Source organism: Oncorhynchus gorbuscha, linkage group LG08, assembly GCF_021184085.1.
Source record: "Oncorhynchus gorbuscha isolate QuinsamMale2020 ecotype Even-year linkage group LG08, OgorEven_v1.0, whole genome shotgun sequence".
NCBI classification, from domain to species: domain Eukaryota; kingdom Metazoa; phylum Chordata; class Actinopteri; order Salmoniformes; family Salmonidae; genus Oncorhynchus; species Oncorhynchus gorbuscha.
Window position 1 is genome coordinate 60,970,576 of NC_060180.1, and position 19,451 is coordinate 60,990,026.

Genomic DNA, 19,451 nt, shown 5'->3' on the forward strand with positions numbered 1-19,451 from the left:
GCCTGCCTGCCTCCCTCCATTCCTCCCTCTGTCTTCCTGCCTGCCTCCCTCCAGTCCTCCCTCTGTCTTCCTGCCTGCCTCCCTCCCTTTGTCTCCCTGTCTCCCTGCCTGCCTCCCTCCAGTACTCCCTCTGTCTCCCTGCCTGTCTCCCTGCCTGCCTGCCTCCCTCCAGTCCTCCCTCTGCCTCCCTGCCTGCCTGCCTCCCTCCCTTTGTCTCCCTGTCTCCCTGCCTGCCTCCCTCCCCCTGTCTCCCTGCCAGCCTCCCTCCTCCCTCTGTCTCCCTCCAGTCCCCCCTCTTTCTCCCTGCCTGCCTCCTCCATTCCTCCCTCTGTCTCCCTGCCTGCCTCCCTCCATTCCTCCCTCTGTCTTCCTGCCTGCCTGCCTCCCTCCATTCCTCCCTCTGTCTTCCTGCCAGCCTCCCTCCGGTCCTCCCTCTGTCTCTCTGCCTGCCTTCCTCCCTCCATTCCTCCCTGTGTCCTGCAGTACTCCCCATCAAAGACCTTGTACTGTCCATTGAGGGAGGCTTGCGGGGCTCATCCAGCCTCTATGATCAGAACTTCCATTTCTCTCTGTCTCCCCTCTCTTCCTACCCCCTCCATCCTTCCCCCTCCCTCCCTTCCTCAATCCCCCACTCACCATCGAAGACTTTGTACTGTCCATTGAGGGAGGCTTGAAGGGCCCGTCCAGCATCTCTGATCAGGCCCTCCATCTCTGTGCGACTCAGATTGGATAAGCTGTCCTCCATGACACTGGTGCAACACGTGTAGCCCTGGGGACAGATCCTCAGGTGCTCTCCTAGAGGAGGGAGAGACAGGAGAGAGTAGTTTAGGAAAACCTTAACTCTAGCCTTGAAATGAATGCATCGCTCTTTGAAGTAGTTACGGACGTAGTTGACATATTATTAACTGGGTGGTTCGAGCTCTGCATACTGATTACCTGACAGAATAACAACAACAAAAATCCAGAAAAACGCATGTCAAAAATGTTATAAATTGATTTGCATTTTAATGAGGGAAATAAGTATTTGACCCCTCTGCAAAACATGACTTAGTACTTGGTGGCAAAACCCTTGTTGGCAATCAGAGGTCAGACGTTTCTTGTAGTTGGCCACCAGGTTTGCACACATCTCAAGAGGGATTTTGTCCCACTCCTCTTTGCAGATCTTCTCCAAGTCATTAAGGTTTTGAGGCTGACGTTTAGCAACTCAAACCTTCAGCTCCCTCCATGGATTTGCTATGGGATTAAGGTCTGGAGACTGGCTAGGTGTCACGCCTTGGTCTTAGTATTTTGTGTTTTCTTTAATTATTTGTTCAGGCCAGGGTGTGACATGGGGTTATTGTATTGTCGTCTTGGGGGTTTTGTAGGCATTGGGATTGTGGTTGATTAGGGGTGTGTCTAGTGTAGGCTTGGCTGCCTGAGGCGGATCTCAATCAGAGTCAGGTGATTCTTGTTGTCTCTGATGGGAACCGTATTTAGGTAGCCTGGGTTTCACTTTGTATTTCGTGGGTGATTGTTCCTGTCTCTGTGTAGTTTCACCAGATAGGCTGTAATTAGGTTTCACGTTCCGTTTGTTGTTTTTTTATTTGTACAAGTATTTTTCATGTATCGCAATCTCTTCATTAAAGACATGAGTAACCACCACGCTGCATTTCGGTCCGACTCTCTTTCTACAAACGAAGAACGCCGTTACAATAGGCCACTCCAGGACCTTAATGTGCTTTTTCTTGAGCCACTCCTTTGTTGCCTTGGCCGTGTGTTTTGAGTCATTGTCATGCTGGAATACCCATCCACGACTCATTTTCAATGCCCTGGCTGAGGGAAGGAGGTTCTCACCCAAGATTTGATGGTACATGGCCCCGACCATCGTCCCTTTGATGCGGTGAAGTTGTCCTGTCCCCTTAGCAGAAAAACACCCCCAAAGCATAATGTTTCCACCTCCATGTTTGACGGTGGGGATGGTGTTCTTGGGGTCATAGGCAGCATTCCTCCACCTCCAAACACAGCGAGTTGAGTTGATACCAAAGAGCTCCATTTTGTTCTCATCTGACCACAACACTTTCACCCAGTTGTCCTCTGAATCATTCAGATGTTCATTGGCAAACTTCAGACGGCATGTATATGTTCTTTCTTGAGCAGGGGGACCTTGCGGGATTTCAGTGCCTTCACGGCGTAATGTGTTATCAATTGTTTTCTTGGTGACTATGGTCCCAGCTGCCTTGAGATCATTGACAAGATCCTCCCGTGTAGTTCCGGGCTGATTCCTCACCGCTCTCATGATCATTGCAACTCCACGAGGTGAGATCTTGCATGGATCCCCAGGCCGAGGGAGATTGACAGTTCTTTTGTGTTTCTTCCATTTGCGAATAATCACACCAACTGTTGTCACCTTCTCACCAAGCTGCTTGGCGATGGTCTTGTAGCCACTCCCTTTAAGAGTGTGCTCCTAATCTCAGCTTGTTACCTGTATAAAAGACACCTGGGAGCCAGAAATCTTTCTGATTGATAGGGGGTCAAATACTTATTTCCCTCATTAAAATGCAAATCAATTTATAACATTTTTGACATGCGTTTTTCTGGATTTTGTTGTTGTTGTTCTGTCTCTCACTGTTCAAATAAACCTACCATTAAAATTATAGACTGCTCATTTCTTTGTCAGTGGGCAAACGTACAAAATCAGCAGGGGATCAAATACTTTTTTTCCCTCACTGTATATTTTTACTGCTCTAATTAAGATGGTAACCAGTTTATAATAGCAATAAGGCACCTCGGGGTTTGAAGTATATGGCCAATATACGATGGCTAAGGACTGTATCCAGGCACTCCATGTTGCGTCTTGGATAAGAACAGCCATTAGCCGTGGTATATTGGTCATATACCACACCCCCTCAGGCCTTATACACCTTGTTGCTATTTGGCATTAGGCAATAAACCTTCTGCAAACATTCACACATAGGCCTCACACAGTGTGGAGATGGGGAACAGTTATCAGCCAATTAAAAATCAAGTGAATATTTTAACGATTCAACCGAATAGCTTCTGAAGAGATCCTTTACCGCATTCCAAACATCTTCACGTCTACCCACACACACAATAAGCGTACAGTCAGATGGAGCCAACGTCCTTACACTGTTTAATTACATTCCCCTTTTTAAGAGGCAGTATTAAGCTTCTGACACACACACACACACTATCTCTCTCGCTCTCGCACACACATACTTTGATGGCTGCTCGATCATGAGATGGAGAGCGTGGGCTGTAACTAACAAAGAAAAACATTTGTATACAGATCATATTGCTGCGTTCTCTCTAGGGGAGAGAGAGGTCCGACTGCAGACTGACCAACTCTTAAATTACTGGACATCTTATTCAATGTCCTTTCAAAAGGGAATGTTCTAGAACTCAGAGTGTAGAAAGAATGCTATACACACGTACGAACACACACACGCACACACACGCACGCACACGCACTCACACACACGCACACGCACTCACACACACACACACACACACACACACACACACACACACACACACACACACACACACACACACACACACACACACACACACACACACACACACACACACACACACACACACACACACACACACACACACACACAGAGTGACAGTGCTATGATTGTATTGCTCCGGGACTAGGATAGAGACTGCTTGTCGATTGCGTACCAACTGGCTGCACAGTGATCAATGATAGTCTATTCCACAACGTTACACAGTGAATAGGATGTTGTGCACATTATAATCACATGGTGTGTCTTCTGAAGGGTGTGTATGTACACCCACTGAGCGGAATGTGGAGGAGAATAAAAGACCAACTGTTTTACTGATCAAAGATATTAATCTGCTGTACTGAACCTCAACTATTAAAGCCAAACATTTTGCCCTCATTTAACTGTAGCCTGCCATTAATCGATATGTGTGTGTGGGAGTGTTTGTACAGTTGTGTCTGCGTGTGGTGTGCACTGCATCGATCTATGTGTGGGGGTCCTTGAGTTTGACTTGTGTGTCCATGTGAGTGAATGTGTTGGCAAGTATATGTCATTGAGCATCTCTGTGTGTGTGTGTGTGTGTGTGTGTGTGTGTGTGTGTGTGTGTGTGTGTGTGTGTGTGTGTGTGTGTGTGTGTGTGTGTGTGTGTGTGTGTGTGTGTGTGTGTGTGTGTGTGTGTGTGTGTGTGTGTGTGTGTGTGTGTGTGTGTGTTGCCACAGTGTGTGTGTAAATAGTGCTGAAGTGACTCATCAGTCCTTTGTCAGTGTGTCTACTAGCCAGGATTGTCAGTTTGAGGGAGAGGAGAACAGGTCAATGTGGACGGTACAGGGACATTGACCAGCCCTGATCTCACCATGTCACTGCAATTACATCAAGACCACAACAGACTCATACACTCATCTCTCTGACACATGAGTGTGTGAAGGGAAGGGTGTGTGTGGTGGTGGTGGGGGGGGCAGTCTTTCTAAATACCTGCCTGGGCCAGTAAATACCTGCCTGGGCCAGTAAATACCTACCTGGGCCAGTAAATACCTGCCTGGGCCAGCCATCTCTTCCAGCTCAGTGTGCCTGCTGCCTGCTGTATGAAGGACATCTGAGCTAAGTAAGTTGGAACACTAATACACACACACACACGCACACGCACACTGGGTCTGATAAGCAGAGACTGCTTGTCGATTGAGTAACACCTGGCTGCACACTGATCAATGATAGTCTATTACACAATGTCACACAGTGAGTATGACTTAGTGAACACACAGAGTGTTAGTTATAGTGATTTTCTTTCAGGCGTCCAATAGTGTCCAGAATCACATGGTGTGTCTTCAGAAGGGTGTGTATGTTTACACAGCCGCCTTCTAGAAGGGTGTGTATGTTTAGGGGAATGTGGAGGAGAATAGTTTTTTACAATCACTTTGGCACTAATTTCGGAAACCTTGATGTAATTTAAAAAAAATCTTAGACACAAAACTCATAACCAATGATCAAAATGCAAGTTTTTCAAAACTAACACTTTTTCCAATTGCTTGGATACAATACACATACATCTAAGATCATTTGTTCATTGAACTAAAATCACCTGTTCAAAATGACACAACTTAACATCAAAGTATTACCATTTCTAAATGCAATTCACACATTACATCTGAAATGACTGTCTACTCATTTCATTACAATGATCTAACTATCAATTGATACAACTGCTCAAAATGATAAGTAACTGTTGCATTACTCTTAATGCATAGTTTTATGGAAACTGACGAACAATATTCCATGTTTAGACCATGAAAGTTTCAGGATAACGAGATCCATTGACACCAATTACCGTGGAACATGAACCAACTGAACTACATTATCTATGGATGTAATATTTCATCATCATTCTTTATCAATGTCTCTATGGTCCCATGTACTACTTTTCCAGCCACTTTATTAGATACACCTATCTAGTACTGGGTAGGACCCCCTTTTTTCCTCCACAACAGCCTGAATTATTCACGGTGTTGTACATTAAGAGATGCCCTTCTGCACACCACTGTTTTAAACAGCTGTTATTTGAGCATTTGTGGCCTTTCTGTTAGGTTGAATGAGTCTGGACATTCTCCTCTGACCTCTCTCATTACCAAGGTGTTTTTCCCACAGAACTGCCGCTCATTGAATGTGTTTTGTTTATCGCACCATTATCTGTAAACTCTAGAGACTGTAGTGTGTAAAAATCCCAGGAAGGCAGCTGTTTCTGAGATGCTGGAATCACCATGTGTGGCATCACCAATCATACCACGGTCAAAGTTGCTTAGATTACGCATCTTGCCTGTTCTAATGTTTGGTCAAACAACATCTAAAGATCTCTACTCTATATACTCTATATATTGAGTTGCAGGCAGCCACATGATTCGCTGTTCGAATGTAACCTTCCTTGGAAGGGATATTGTAGGTTCCCTCACGAACAAGCAACCCTTCTCCAGGCCATGGATGACGCATGCAATGACATCACGGCAGACCAGTGTCAGGCCTGGATTCGCCCGAAGATTCTTCCCAAGATGTTTGGCTAATGAAAACATCCATTGTGATGTGGATGAGAACCTGTGGCCAAATCCACAAGACAGGGTTGATGGAAATATAGAAGTACAGTAATCAATCTTTTGTTTTGCTTTTTACAGTAAGCCAGGTGAGGAACACTGCAGTGATGTTTTACAGTAAGCCAGGTGAGGAACACTGCAGTGATGTTTTACAGTAAGTCAGGTGAGGAACACTGCAGTGATGTTTTACAGTAAGCCAGGTGAGGAACACTGCAGTGATGTTTTACAGTAAGCCAGGTGAGGAACACTGCAGTGATGTTTTACAGTAAGCCAGGTGAGGAACACTGCAGTGTTGTTTTACAGTAAGCCAGGTGAGGAACACTGCAGTGATGTTTTACAGTAAGCCAGGTGAGGAACACTGCAGTGATGTTTTACAGTAAGCCAGGTGAGGAACACTGCAGTGATGTTTTACAGTAAGCCAGGTGAGGAACACTGCAGTGATGTTTTACAGTAAGCCAGGTGAGGAACACTGCAGTGATGTTTTACAGTAAGCCAGGTGAGGAACACTGCAGTGAGGTTTTACAGTAAGCCAGGTGAGGAACACTGCAGTGATGTTTTACAGTAAGCCAGGTGAGGAACACTGCAGTGATGTTTTACAGTAAGCCAGGTGAGGAACCTGCAGTTGACCTTTAACTGTTTTTCTTTTTTTTGTTGCTAATTATTTTTACTTTGATTCAAAGAAACCTATGTTGTGATTTTACTGTATTTCATCAATAAATTTAATATATTGCTCAATGATTCCACTGTGTCTGTAGTATTCGCTCTACTAGTTATTTTACAGTGATGCATTTACGTCTAGTAGCATAATGAAACATCACATATTTTGTACTACAATATTTAATGATTGTACGAACAATGACACAGTGAAACTATCGGTATCTTGTGTGTGGGTGATCTAAATGAATGTTCCTATGGTATTTCACGATAAATTAGTTATTTGAACTAATGATTCTGCAAGTGCAAGGTTTCTTTAACGATATGAATGCACAATGCAATGATTTGAACATTGGACAGCCTGTATTACAAGTGACGACCGTTTTGAGTTTTGTGTCTAGAGCTTTGAAAAATGACCACAAGGTTCTAAAATTAGTGCCAAAGTGATTGTTAAAAACTGTAAAAGCCCAACAGTTTTATTGATCAAAGATATTAATCTGCTGTACTGAACCACAACTATTAAAGCCAAACATTTTGACCTCATTTAACTGTAGCCTGCCATTAATCGATATGTGTGTGTGGGAGTGTTTGTACAGTTGTGTCTGCGTGTGGTGTGCACTGCATCGATCTCTGTGTGTGTGTGTGTGTGTGTGTGTGTGTGTGTGTGTGTGTGTGTGTGTGTGTGTGTGTGTGTGTGTGTGTGTGTGTGTGTGTGTGTGTGTGTGTGTGTGTGTGTGTGTGTGTGTGTGTGTGTGTGTGTGTGTGACACAGCCAAAACACTTTCAATCAGACGATAAAGCATATTGAGGAAGCAGCGTTCTTTAAAACGGTCCTCTCCGTCCCCTCCGTCCCCTCCGTCCCCTCCGTCCCCTCCTCGTCAGTCATCACTCACACCCCATTTCCTTCACCGTCCCCTCCTCGTCAGTCATCACTCACACCCCATTTCCTTCACAGAGAACACTGGCAATCACAACCGTCTTCTAACTGAAGCACACATCATATTACTCAAGTGGAAACACCTTTCCGATGAGAGGTATCGATAGTCTCTTGTAATATTATCCTATGAACATTATTACTTTTCAGAGCACATTGAGAGTTGGAGGTGTTGGTAGAGTTCTCTGTAAGTTGGTAGGTCATGTTATTTTGGAGGCTGCGGAATCAGTCTTTCAGAATGCACAGGGGAAATGAGGAAATGAGAAAAGGGCATATGGTATGACTCAAAAAAGGAGGGTTCCAAAGGAACTGACTTTCCTTCTTAATTATTTATAGGTTTGGAGGAATAATCACAAAGATGTTGTGCCACATGTGTACATTATTTATGTTTCGAGTAGCAACAACAACAAAACGAACACACACACACACACACACACACACACACACACACACACACACACACACACACACACACACACACACACACACACACACACACACACACACACACACACACACACACACACACACACACACACACACACACACACACACTGCTGAATGGCTGCAGCTCCAGCCAGGTCACCCATGAAACAAATCAGTATTCCACGTCCGTGCACGTCTGAGGACGTGGAAACTGGCCACCAGGTGCCACAGTGAGCCCTGCTACCTGCAGGTTCGGCATGGTGGCAGCACTTTTACTTTATGTGTTTGTTTAAAATGTCACTGGAAATAATTGCATCTGCAATCTAGATGAAATAATAGTATATTTTCAGCAACTTCTCAGTCATGCAAACACTTTTGATGGAACCCAGCACCCAGGAAGGAATGTTATATACCAAACTTTCATGGCACCTTGGCACAAACCAAGCGATCATCGAAAGCCAGTCTGAAATCTCTAATTAATGGTGGAGATCTTATAATAACTCTATGCCTTCTCTTATCGGGTGATATCCATCAATGCCCTGGACCTCACTTTATCATGAACCCCATCAAACAGCCTATGGACCCATCCTCCTCTTGTGAACGGTGGATAAGAGTAACAGCAAAGATGTGGTATGTTTGGATTCGCAGTGGATTCATCTAAAATACAGCGATTCTAGCTTTGGACATGGGGTCAATGAAGCTTACCGTTGCCGTCGGTGTGCTGCACCCGCGGGGTGTGTGAGCATTGAAGGTGGGGTGGGACCAGAGGTCTTACCGAGGGTGGAGAGTGCACCGGAGGAGGAGGGGGTCCCCAGCGGAGCGGAGGCCACCAGAGGCGAGTGACGGGGGACACGGTGGTGAGGACGATGGAGTGGCACTTGGTGAGGGGTGCTCCATGGCAGCAGAGAGGCCACCAGAGGAGAGTGACGGGGGATACGGTGGTGAGGACGATGGAGTGGCACTTGGTGAGGGGTGCTCCATGGTGACAGAGAGACCACCAGAGGAGAGTGACGGGGGACACGGTGGTGAGGACGATGGAGTGGCACTTGGTGAGGGGTGCTCCATGGTGACAGAGAGGCCACCAGAGGAGAGTGACGGGGGACACGGTGGTGAGGACGATGGAGTGGCACTTGGTGAGGGGTGCTCCATGGCAGCAGAGAGGCCACTAGAGGAGAGTGACAGGGGACACGGTGGTGAGGACGATGGAGTGGCACTTGGTGAGGGGTGCTCCATGGCGACAGAGAGGCCACCAGAGGAGAGTGACGGGGGACACGGTGGTGAGGACGATGGAGTGGCACTTGGTGAGGGGTGCTCCATGGCAGCAGAGTGGCCACCAGAGGAGAGTGACGGGGGACACGGTGGTGAGGACGATGGAGTGGCACTTGGTGAGGGGTGCTCCATGGCAGCAGAGAGGCCACCAGAGGAGAGTGACGGGGACACGGTGGTGAGGACGATGGAGTGGCACTTGGTGAGGGGTGCTCCATGGCAGCAGAGAGGCCACCAGAGGAGAGTGACGGGGGACACGGTGGTGAGGACGATGGAGTGGCACTTGGTGAGGGGTGCTCCATGGCAGCAGAGAGGCCACCAGAGGAGAGTGACGGGGGACACGGTGGTGAGGACAATGGAGTGGCACTTGGTGAGGGGTGCTCCATGGCGACAGAGAGGCCACCAGAGGAGAGTGACGGGGACACGGTGGTGAGGACGATGGAGTGGCACTTGGTGAGGGGTGCTCCATGGCGGCAGAGAGGCCACCAGAGGAGAGTGACGGGGGACACGGTGGTGAGGACGATGGAGTGGCACTTGGTGAGGGGTGCTCCATGGCAGCAGAGAGGCCACCAGAGGAGAGTGACGGGGGACACGGTGGTGAGGACGATGGAGTGGCACTTGGTGAGGGGTGCTCCATGGCAGCAGAGAGGCCACCAGAGGAGAGTGACGGGGGACACGGTGGTGAGGACGATGGAGTGGCACTTGGTGAGGGGTGCTCCATGGCAGCAGAGAGGCCACCAGAGGCAGTGCAGTGGGAAGATGGCAGCACAGTGGGAGGTGAGTTACAAGTGGATCTGGAATTCAATGAGGTCTTTGGGTAGAAGGGCTTACATTTTGTGCCCTTAAACGTCAGAAACCTACTACTGAAGATCGATGAGATACGCCTGTTGGTTTGCAAATCAGAGGGGGGTGTCTTCTGATTTACTGAGGCATGGTTGCATTAATCTGTTTGTGACTGTTCATCTGTTTGTAATTACTCTGTTGTCCGGAAGGATCGGAATCAGGACGGTGGGGGGAATATGTGCGTTTGTAAGATCAGACATTGCTTTTAACGTCAGATCAGATTTAAACACTGATCTGGAGATTGTCTGGCTGGATATCTGCCTTCCCAATACAAGACAATTTTGTTGGGGGTGTGTTACAGGCCACCCAATCAGAATGCATTCTATGAAGGTCTTGAAATTGTGTTGTCAAACTGTAATGATTCCCTGTTGAAGGAACTCATTTTGTCGGGGGATTTCAATACTGATGTCTACAAAAAGAATAGCCCAACCCACAATGTATTTATGCACTTTTGTAGATCACTTGCTCTGACCCAAATGATAAAAGATCCCACCAGGATATGTGAAACATTGCAAAGTGTGAATTACTAAATATTGTTGTCTGATAAATCTAAAATATCGCAGAGTGGATGTCACGCTCTGGTCGAAGTAATGTATGTTTGTCTTCATTTATTTGGTCAGGCCAGGTTGTGACATGGGTTATTGTGGTGCGTTTTTGTCATGGGGTTTTTGTGGGGTGTCTAGCATAGTCTATGGCTGCCTGAGGCGGTTCTCAATCAGAGTCAGGTGATTATCGTTGTCTCTGATTGGGAACCATATTTAGGCAGCCATATTCTTTGAGTATTTTGTGTGATTGTTCCTGTCTCTGTGTTAGTGTTCACCAGATAGGCTGTATAGGTTTTCACGTTCCGTTTGTTGTTTTTGTTTGTTTGTTTGTGTTTTCATTATTAAAGATGTATCGAACTAACCACGCTGCATTTTGTTCTGACTCTCCTTCGACGGAAGAAAGCCGCTACAGTGGAGTAATAGTCTATGGAATCAGTGATCATTTTATTACATTTTGCACAAGGATTTTTAAAGATGCATTTAAGTGTCACAAAACCGTTTGAATCAGAGGACTCAAAAAATACTGTGATGAAAAGTTTAGGGAGGAAGTGGGTAAAATTGACTGGTCACCTGAGCAAACGCATATTGTTAATCTCTCTCTTGAACAAGGTACCTTTCCCATGGACATGAAACAAGCTAAAGCTATACCTCTGTATAAGAAGGGGATAAAGTCTGACCCTGGGAATTATAGGCCTGTATCTACCCTCTGTGAAACATAAAATATCCTGGAAAGAGTTGTACATGTACAATGTATGAATATGTTAACAAACAGGGTCTAATGTATGATTTTAAGTCGGGTTTTAGAAAAACATACTGCACTGATTCATGTCTACTTGACTTGACTGACTTCAACAGGAACGAGATTGATGAGGGAAATGTCTGTGGAATGGTACTGCTTGACCTACAGAAGGCCTTTGATACAGTCAACCACTGTCTCCTAATCTCCAAACTGGAGGCACTGGGGTTATCCCTCTAGGCTGGGTAAAGTCCTACTTATCAGGAAGGGAGCAAGTAGTAGAGTTTAATGGTTCACTGTCTCAGGCAAAACCAATGAGTTGTGGCGTTCCGCAGGTAAGCGTGCTTGGGCCTCTGCTTGTTTTATTGTATATTAACGATATGAAAGATTCTTGTTCTTGCCGTCTTTTTCTTTATGCGGATGACTCTACACTTCTGGTGTCTCACAAAAGTTAAACTATGTTGGAGAACACAGAGATTACTAACATTAGAAAATGGCTTGGAGATAATAAGCTATCTCTGCACTTAGGGAAAACTGGGGCAATTATTTTTGGATCCAGACCTAAATTGAGTAGGTCCTCTGAAATCAGTGTGGAATTAGGGGGCGGGGTGCTGACTACTAAAACCTCTGTTAGCTACTTGGGATGTATCTTTGATGGAAGCTTGGGAGGTGTGAGCATGGCCAATAAAGTGCTAGGGAAGGTTAATGCCAGGACTAAGTTTTGGGCTAAAAAGTCCAAGCTGCTTGATAAGGATTATGTGAAAGTACTAGCTACTGCCCTCATTCAATACCATTTTGACTACTAGCATACTTCCTGGTTTGGGGGCTTATCTAAACATATGAAGGGGAAGCTCCAGATAGCCCAGAATAAGATGATCAGGGTAGTATTGAAGGTGAGTCCATGTTGAGGCTAGGGTGTCCCAGATTGGACTAGGTTTGGTTTACAAAAGTATTTATGGTCCTGTGCCCAGATATCTAAGTGATTACCTTCCTCGTGTTAGGGATACACACAATCACAGCACCAGATCAGGTGTTGCTGACGTGTGCTTATACAGGTTCAGGAGTAATGATGGGACAGGTACTTTCTTGTATACTGGAGCCTCAGAATGGAATGAGTTGCCTCTGCCTATAAAAACAGCGTCCTCTCTGGGCAGCTTTAAACATAAAGTGAAAATATGTTTGATGTCTTCTGTGTCCTTATGAATAACCCTTATGATGTAACTGGAATGATGAGAAAGATGTTCTTCTTCTATGCTTTTGTTTTATTATTTCACTGCCATACTGTGTTCCATCTTGTCTAGCCATCTTGTCTCAAGACCACAATGGAAATAAGTCCCAGACTTTAGTGTATGTTATCCTCCATGATTTTACTCATGTGCGTGTATGACTTTTTCAAGTTTTATGTGTGATTGTTTTTTTTTAAATGGTCAAATGAATAAACTAAACTAAAAGCCCAACTCACAACCCAGCAGAGCAGTCTACCATGTCCTTATGTCTCTCCCTTAACCCCCTATGAGAGGACGTGTTCCCGTGTTCCCCCTAGTCACTTCCTCCTTCGACACATACACACACTGACAGAGCCTCTCAACAGGGAGCAATTCTCAGGCCATTCATTTATCACAGGCCACTAGGAGGAAGACTCCTATTAAAAGCCAATATGGGGAAGCTGAATAATGTTGCGCTCACTCAGATAAACCCTGGCCAGAAACAGACAGACAGGGCTTTTAAAGAAAGGAGGGATGTGGGGAGAAATTAAAGAGGAAAAAAGAGAGACTCAAAAGTGGTTCATTGCTGGATTCTCTCAATTATCGGTCTGGGCCGTTGTGACAGAGGTTAACACAAGAGTCAGGGGGAAGATGAGAGGGAGGGACAGAAGAGAAGGGGATAGAGAGAAAACAGAGGGGGCAGTACCCAAGAGAACTGCACAATGAAGTAATGACCAGTTGATATTTGAAAGGACCACCTAAGACGGCCAGTCAAGTAGGCTGTCCAAAAACGATTTTAACAGTAATTGTAAATATAGTGCTACAATATTTAAGCAATTATGCAAATTGCCTACATTATTGTAACCTCCAGACACTGAATAGCTGAAGACTATTGCCCAAACATTTGAAAATGGATGTCTCTTCTCGACGAACATTTAAAAGAATCTGTCTATCTTTTGACAAAGAATCTACAAATAACAGGAAAAGCAATCTGTTGTATTTGTCCTTCAGTGTGCCATATCTCTGATTCCCCATCATGACAAATTACTCTGAGATTTACAAAATAACAACCTGTTGCCATAGAAACGGGCTGTCACAGATACTGATTACTGGAGAAAAGCTTTGGCCTCGTTGAAGGACAGCCGAATCAGTTCTCGGAGCTCTCTGAACTGTACCAACAAAGAGGATTGCACAATTCCAGCAACATTCCCAAAAAATCCCTGGTTTTCCAGAAATGGAAGAATGGAATATTGGTTGGAAGATTGTTTGGAAGATTACTTGTATGTTAAGGGAAAAGCAGGACATTTGTGAATCCTCCAAACAAGATTTCTGGAAAATCTGGGAAAGTTTTGCCCCCATATTCACAACTATAAAGGTCACAAATGCAATACAGGGTACAAATAACCCCATGGGAACACTGCTCACTCTTAGTTGATCCGGCTTGACTTAGTCCCAAAACAGACGCATCATGATAAATCAGGGTTCATAAACTGAGTCACTGACACATATGGTCCTATAATGTGTTTGTACCTGTTTGGTATACGGTTAAGAAGGCATGATAGGGCCATAACAGGGTTGAGTAGTCCATGTCAACAAGGTTTCTGATGACGACTAACATGTATACCACAGTGTATGGACACACCTGTTGACATTGTGATCATATAATTCCTCATCTCTAACAAGTAACCCTCACTGATCACTGGTCTGATTGTCTCTGGTAATCTCAGATTGCTATTGCATCAATAACTTTCAGATTACAGTGGTGTGTGCATGGGGGCACTGATGTGTGTATATTCCACAGCTGGACAGATTGACGTCAGTGCTAAGGGAACTACCCAAATCACCAGGGAGGAGATGATGATGACGTCACTATTGTCCTACTGAGGATTAGAAAACAAACCAGGTGAAAACTAAAGCAGTGGTTACTAAACGTTTTGCATTTCTTATCTCCAATAATCCTGGGATTTACCTAAAGACGGTCCAATAATCCTGGGACTGTGACCCAGTGAATAGAAATCCTAACCACAACCCAGTCCTTAGTCGCGGCCCAAGAGAGACTGGCTGTCTACCCATAAGTGGATTCAGAGTTACAATTGTGGGATATCACCAGGATACAGTAGAGGTTAGGGAACTTTCTCTTGATGTATTTATTTATTTTGTTCTCGGTCTCTGTTTCTCCCCCCTCTCCCTCTCTCTCTCTCTCTCTCTCTCTCTCTCTCACACACACACACACACACACACACACACACACACACACACACACACACACACACACACACACACACACACACACACACACACACACACACACACACACACACACACACACACACACACAACCCTCCGACTACGGCCCACCCAGGCCGCCGTAATAATAGCCCCTTGGTGCGTGGTCTGATCATCAGGCTGGTCATGAAATGTGATCTAGAGGTTGGCAACATAAATAGCTTCCTCCCTCGAGCAGTAGGGCATTACACATTACTACTGGTGGTTGGCTGGTTGGCTGGTGGCTGACTGGTGGGAGGCTGGCTGGCTGGTTGGCTTGCTGGCTGGCTGGCTGGTGGCTAGCTGGTTAGTGGCTGGCTAGCTGGCTGACCTCTGGGTTATGCTTCCTAAACCTATCCACCTCCTCACAGGGCACACACACACCACTTACTGGAACACACACACAGATACACACACAATACTTACTGGAACACACACATACAAACACACACAGTCTTGTGCAGCTAATCCCGAGGGGACACACAATTCCGTCCCATTCAAAATCATATTTTACCTAACCCATAACCTTAACCCTAACCCATACTCTTATCCTAACACTAACCCTAACCTTAACCCAAAAACCTAACCTTAACCCTAAACCTAACCCTAGCTCATAAACCTAACCCTAAAACTAACCCTAGCTCCTAACCCTAAACCTTAACGTAATTCTAACCATGACACTAATTCTAACCTTAACCTTAAACCCACAGTCCAGCCACTCAGCCTATTGCGGACAGTCTGAGCACTGATGTGCGTTCCTGGTGTAACTCGGGCAGTTGTTGTTGCCATCCTATACCTGTACGACAGGTGTGATATTCCGATCCTATGCAGGTGTTGAATGATATCACAAAGAACTGCAAAAGTGTTGCTAATGCTCTCCACTTTCTGGAGGACCAAGTTCTGAAATCAGTGGGATGCCCAGTGGAAGCAGAGTATGATAGTTAAGGAGATGGAGAAAATGCTGGTGTTTTATTGCAAATATGCGGAAGCAGTCAAAAAGAGAACACACAGAAGGCTGTTATATAAATGACCTCTCTTCAGATTACATCTGCAAACCAAGGGCAACCATGGCATCTTTTACAGAGAGGGAGAAGCGTTCATCCATTTAAGAGACTCTAGCTAGCTACATTTTCAGATATTATAAGCTTCTAATTTTGTCAGAAATTCATTTTCATTGCAAGTTAAAGCGTACTGTTAGCTAGCTAGCTAACGTTACGTGTATGATCTGTTTAATAATATTATTTTTTTTTTTTATCTCAGAGCCATTTGCATTGCCTGATGTTAACTAGCTAGCTAACATTGAACATAGTTGGTTAGCTTTAGCTACCTGTAGATTCATGCAGGCTAGTAATGTTATGAGTTGGGAATGTGGTTCATTGTTTAGCTAGCTATTTACATGTCTAAACAAAAGATTCCACTATGCAAGTAATCATTTCACTGTAGCGTTTACAGCTTCTGTATCCTGTGCATGTGACAAATAAACATATTTTATTTGATATAATGTGGGTTTACCAGAGACGGTAATGTAAAGAACAACATGGCCTGAGCTAAAGTCAAATTAGGATATACCGTTAGGCCAACGTGATCAAAAATGTTACAGTAGAATGCCCTGCTTTTATTTCGTCACACTCACAACCGTAAGATATTTTCTGTAATTAGATTGCCATTAACTTGTAATTAATGATCGTGTTGTGAGTTATTTTCCTGTAATAATTCATCCAAATTAGCTAAAGTTAAGACGCTGTCAGCTACTGTATATGATATGGTCATTATTTGAACTGGCTAGCCAGCTAACTTAACGTTTGCTTTTAGTTGCCTGGTTTACTAGATTGACATATACTTAGTTCATTTTTAAACAGATGGGTTTATTGGTGTTAAAATACACCAGTTATTCTATTTTGGACCGCCCGGCTGCTGATGTCATGTAGCCTGTCATTTTTGTGTTTATACTTTTTCATAACAACAAGACAAGTTTGATGTGGAACAACAATAGAATATATACATACTATATACAGACATGTCAATAAACATACAGTGGTTGCTCAATGAAAAGTTTTGAGATTATGCTGCGGGATTTAAAGGTAATTTGTGGTTTAGGACGGTACCCTGCGTCACTACTTCATTGCTCCAGACCACCACAAGGGGGAGTTAGAGCACTGATTATGCTTTTGGGTCCCAAAGTGCTAATGTGTCTCTACCTGAATGAATGCTGTCAATGAATGGGCGATATAAACCAAATAGAAACTGCTAATTGTGCATGACTTCAAAATTTAATTTCAATTAACTGAATGATGAGTATGAAGAAGGTGATTGAACAATAGTGTAAGAATTGCTATTCCTCTGTCCTGCACGTACATTCTTTATTTGTTTCTACTTGGTCAGAAGAAGCTGTAACTTGACTGTAGCATATTACTTACATAAACTGTTGTTACACTAAGTTTTTTAGTTTAAGAGAAACGAAAACTTTCAATTATATTCAATGATTTTCCTAAGATATATGTGTTGACTGAATATAAGCAGCAAGTGATGTCTGCTAAATAATCAAGATGATGGCGCAGTCATATAGCCTTGGCACCAACACATACAAACGACAACTGCCTCACACCTGCCCAGAACCAACTGCTCACACCCCCATCACTCTATTAACCCTGCATTAGAATTGTATAAACGCCCTTGTGTATACATTTATAATCCTCCAATCCTCTAAATGTAATTAGATCTACAGGGACATTTTATTGATCTGCTAGTATTTTCATTTAGGAGCAACCTCTTAATGGGTTCTGAGAGCCGTGTCATACCAATCATTATTGGATTACTCACCATGGCAACCACTTGTTCGTATAAAATTGAAAATGATGTGCGTTTACATTTTTTTAAACGAATTCAATCATTTATTTGTACCACTGTAGATGCTGTGTTTTTATTTACAGTAGTGTTGGACAGCTGGAGGCATTTTGTTTTTCACAAGCGTAGCAGGCTGTGAATTCTGCAAACAACGTTTCCATGATGGGTTATTAGCAGGACAATAGACTCTTCATACCTCCATTTATTTACAAAAGATAGTCTAATAGCTCGTCTAGGTGTGAAAAACAAATCCCCCCAACTGGCAATGTATTAAGTACTCTAAAGTTTGACATTTCTAACTGCAAAATGTACAGTATTTGTTCATCAACATCTTTATGCTTTTGTTAATAAAATAATTATTAAAAAATACTCCTTCAAAATGTAGATGTTTATTCCAACTGCTGTACATCTCATCTACATTTTAGTTTCACTTCCCCCAATCCCCACGACCAGTTTCTCAAGCCGAAACGTCTTGAAGGCCTTCACTAGTTCATCTTTGCTTGTAGGCTTGGCAGAGTTACGGATGAATGTTTTCAGTTGATGCCAAACAAGTTCGATGGGGTTTAAATATCATGAAACCTACATGTAGAGATGAATGTATTTATTTTTTTTGATATACTGTAGGCCTACCGTAGGCAACATGAGTCTCACTAGTGACTGATGCGACCCGAAAAAGCATTAGGTCACTGAGAAATTCTGGACATGGTCTGCTTTCCCTTATGTAAGGAATTAGGCACGTTACCATGTTTACTATGTACTGTAGGCTATGTTTACTTGTCAGACTATACAGTAGCTTAATTAATAAATATATACATTTTTAAAACAGTTTTTCTTTATCAAATTCAATAATATATTTGTACCAATTTATATGCTGGGTTTTTATTTACAGTAATGACGTACAACTTGAGGCATTTTGAAAACATGTTTTCAAACACTTGTTTTTCACAAGTGTTTGTGAACTCAGCAAACAACTTGTTCTTGATAGGCTAGATGCCACCCACCCTTGATGGGCTATTAGCAGGACAATAGACTATTGCTGAGTTTAGAGGCTTTAAATGTATTAATGGGTGTTTGCGAGGCATGTCACCTCACTTCCATAGCCCACCACATGCACTGTTTTCTAGCCACATCTGGGTGGATCCATAACGGATTATCACTAAAAGACAGAGCAAGTCAATACCATTTTTATTTGGAAATGTAAGGAATATTTGGTCTTCACTCGCACTTTCATTTTTATTGGAATAGAAACACCATAATATGAATCAAATTAATTATGTTACATTTCTAAAAACCTACCTCATATAGTCTGTTCTAACAAAAAACGGTTCTAAAGTCTCTAGTACAGCCAATATTAAAAACGGTCAAATTCATTCATGAATTAAATCCTTTAGCCGTGATTATAAAATGAATCAAGGCTCCCTTTATTATTTAATTTTAGAACTAAAATGCTTGACTGTATTTAAAGTTATGGATGACTTGTATGCTGTGTGATGACATGCACAAATGAATGATTGATTGATAGTAGGCCTTTATGCCAATAAGTAAGTTAGTCTAAAACAGCTAGAGTAAGAAATGCATTTTCGTTTTTCTTGGAATAGTAAAACCATAATGTTCATCAAATTAATTCAGCTACATTTCTAAAAATCAAT

At 43.7% G+C, this 19,451-nt stretch overlaps 1 protein-coding gene across 3 annotated transcripts in view; it reads right to left on the reverse strand.

Moving 5' to 3' along the window:
* LOC124041930 (glypican-1-like) overlaps window positions 1-19,451 on the reverse strand; it is a 158,836-nt gene that overhangs the window by 82,902 nt on the left and 56,483 nt on the right. For all 3 annotated transcript variants that reach the window (XR_006840008.1, XR_006840007.1, XM_046360114.1), the window contains exon 3: window positions 637-795. Coding sequence is in view for 1 of the 3 variants with exons in the window: in XM_046360114.1 (XP_046216070.1) it covers window positions 637-795 (159 nt within the window). In the remaining 2 variants the exon portion in view is untranslated. The remainder of the gene's footprint in view (window positions 1-636; window positions 796-19,451) is intronic.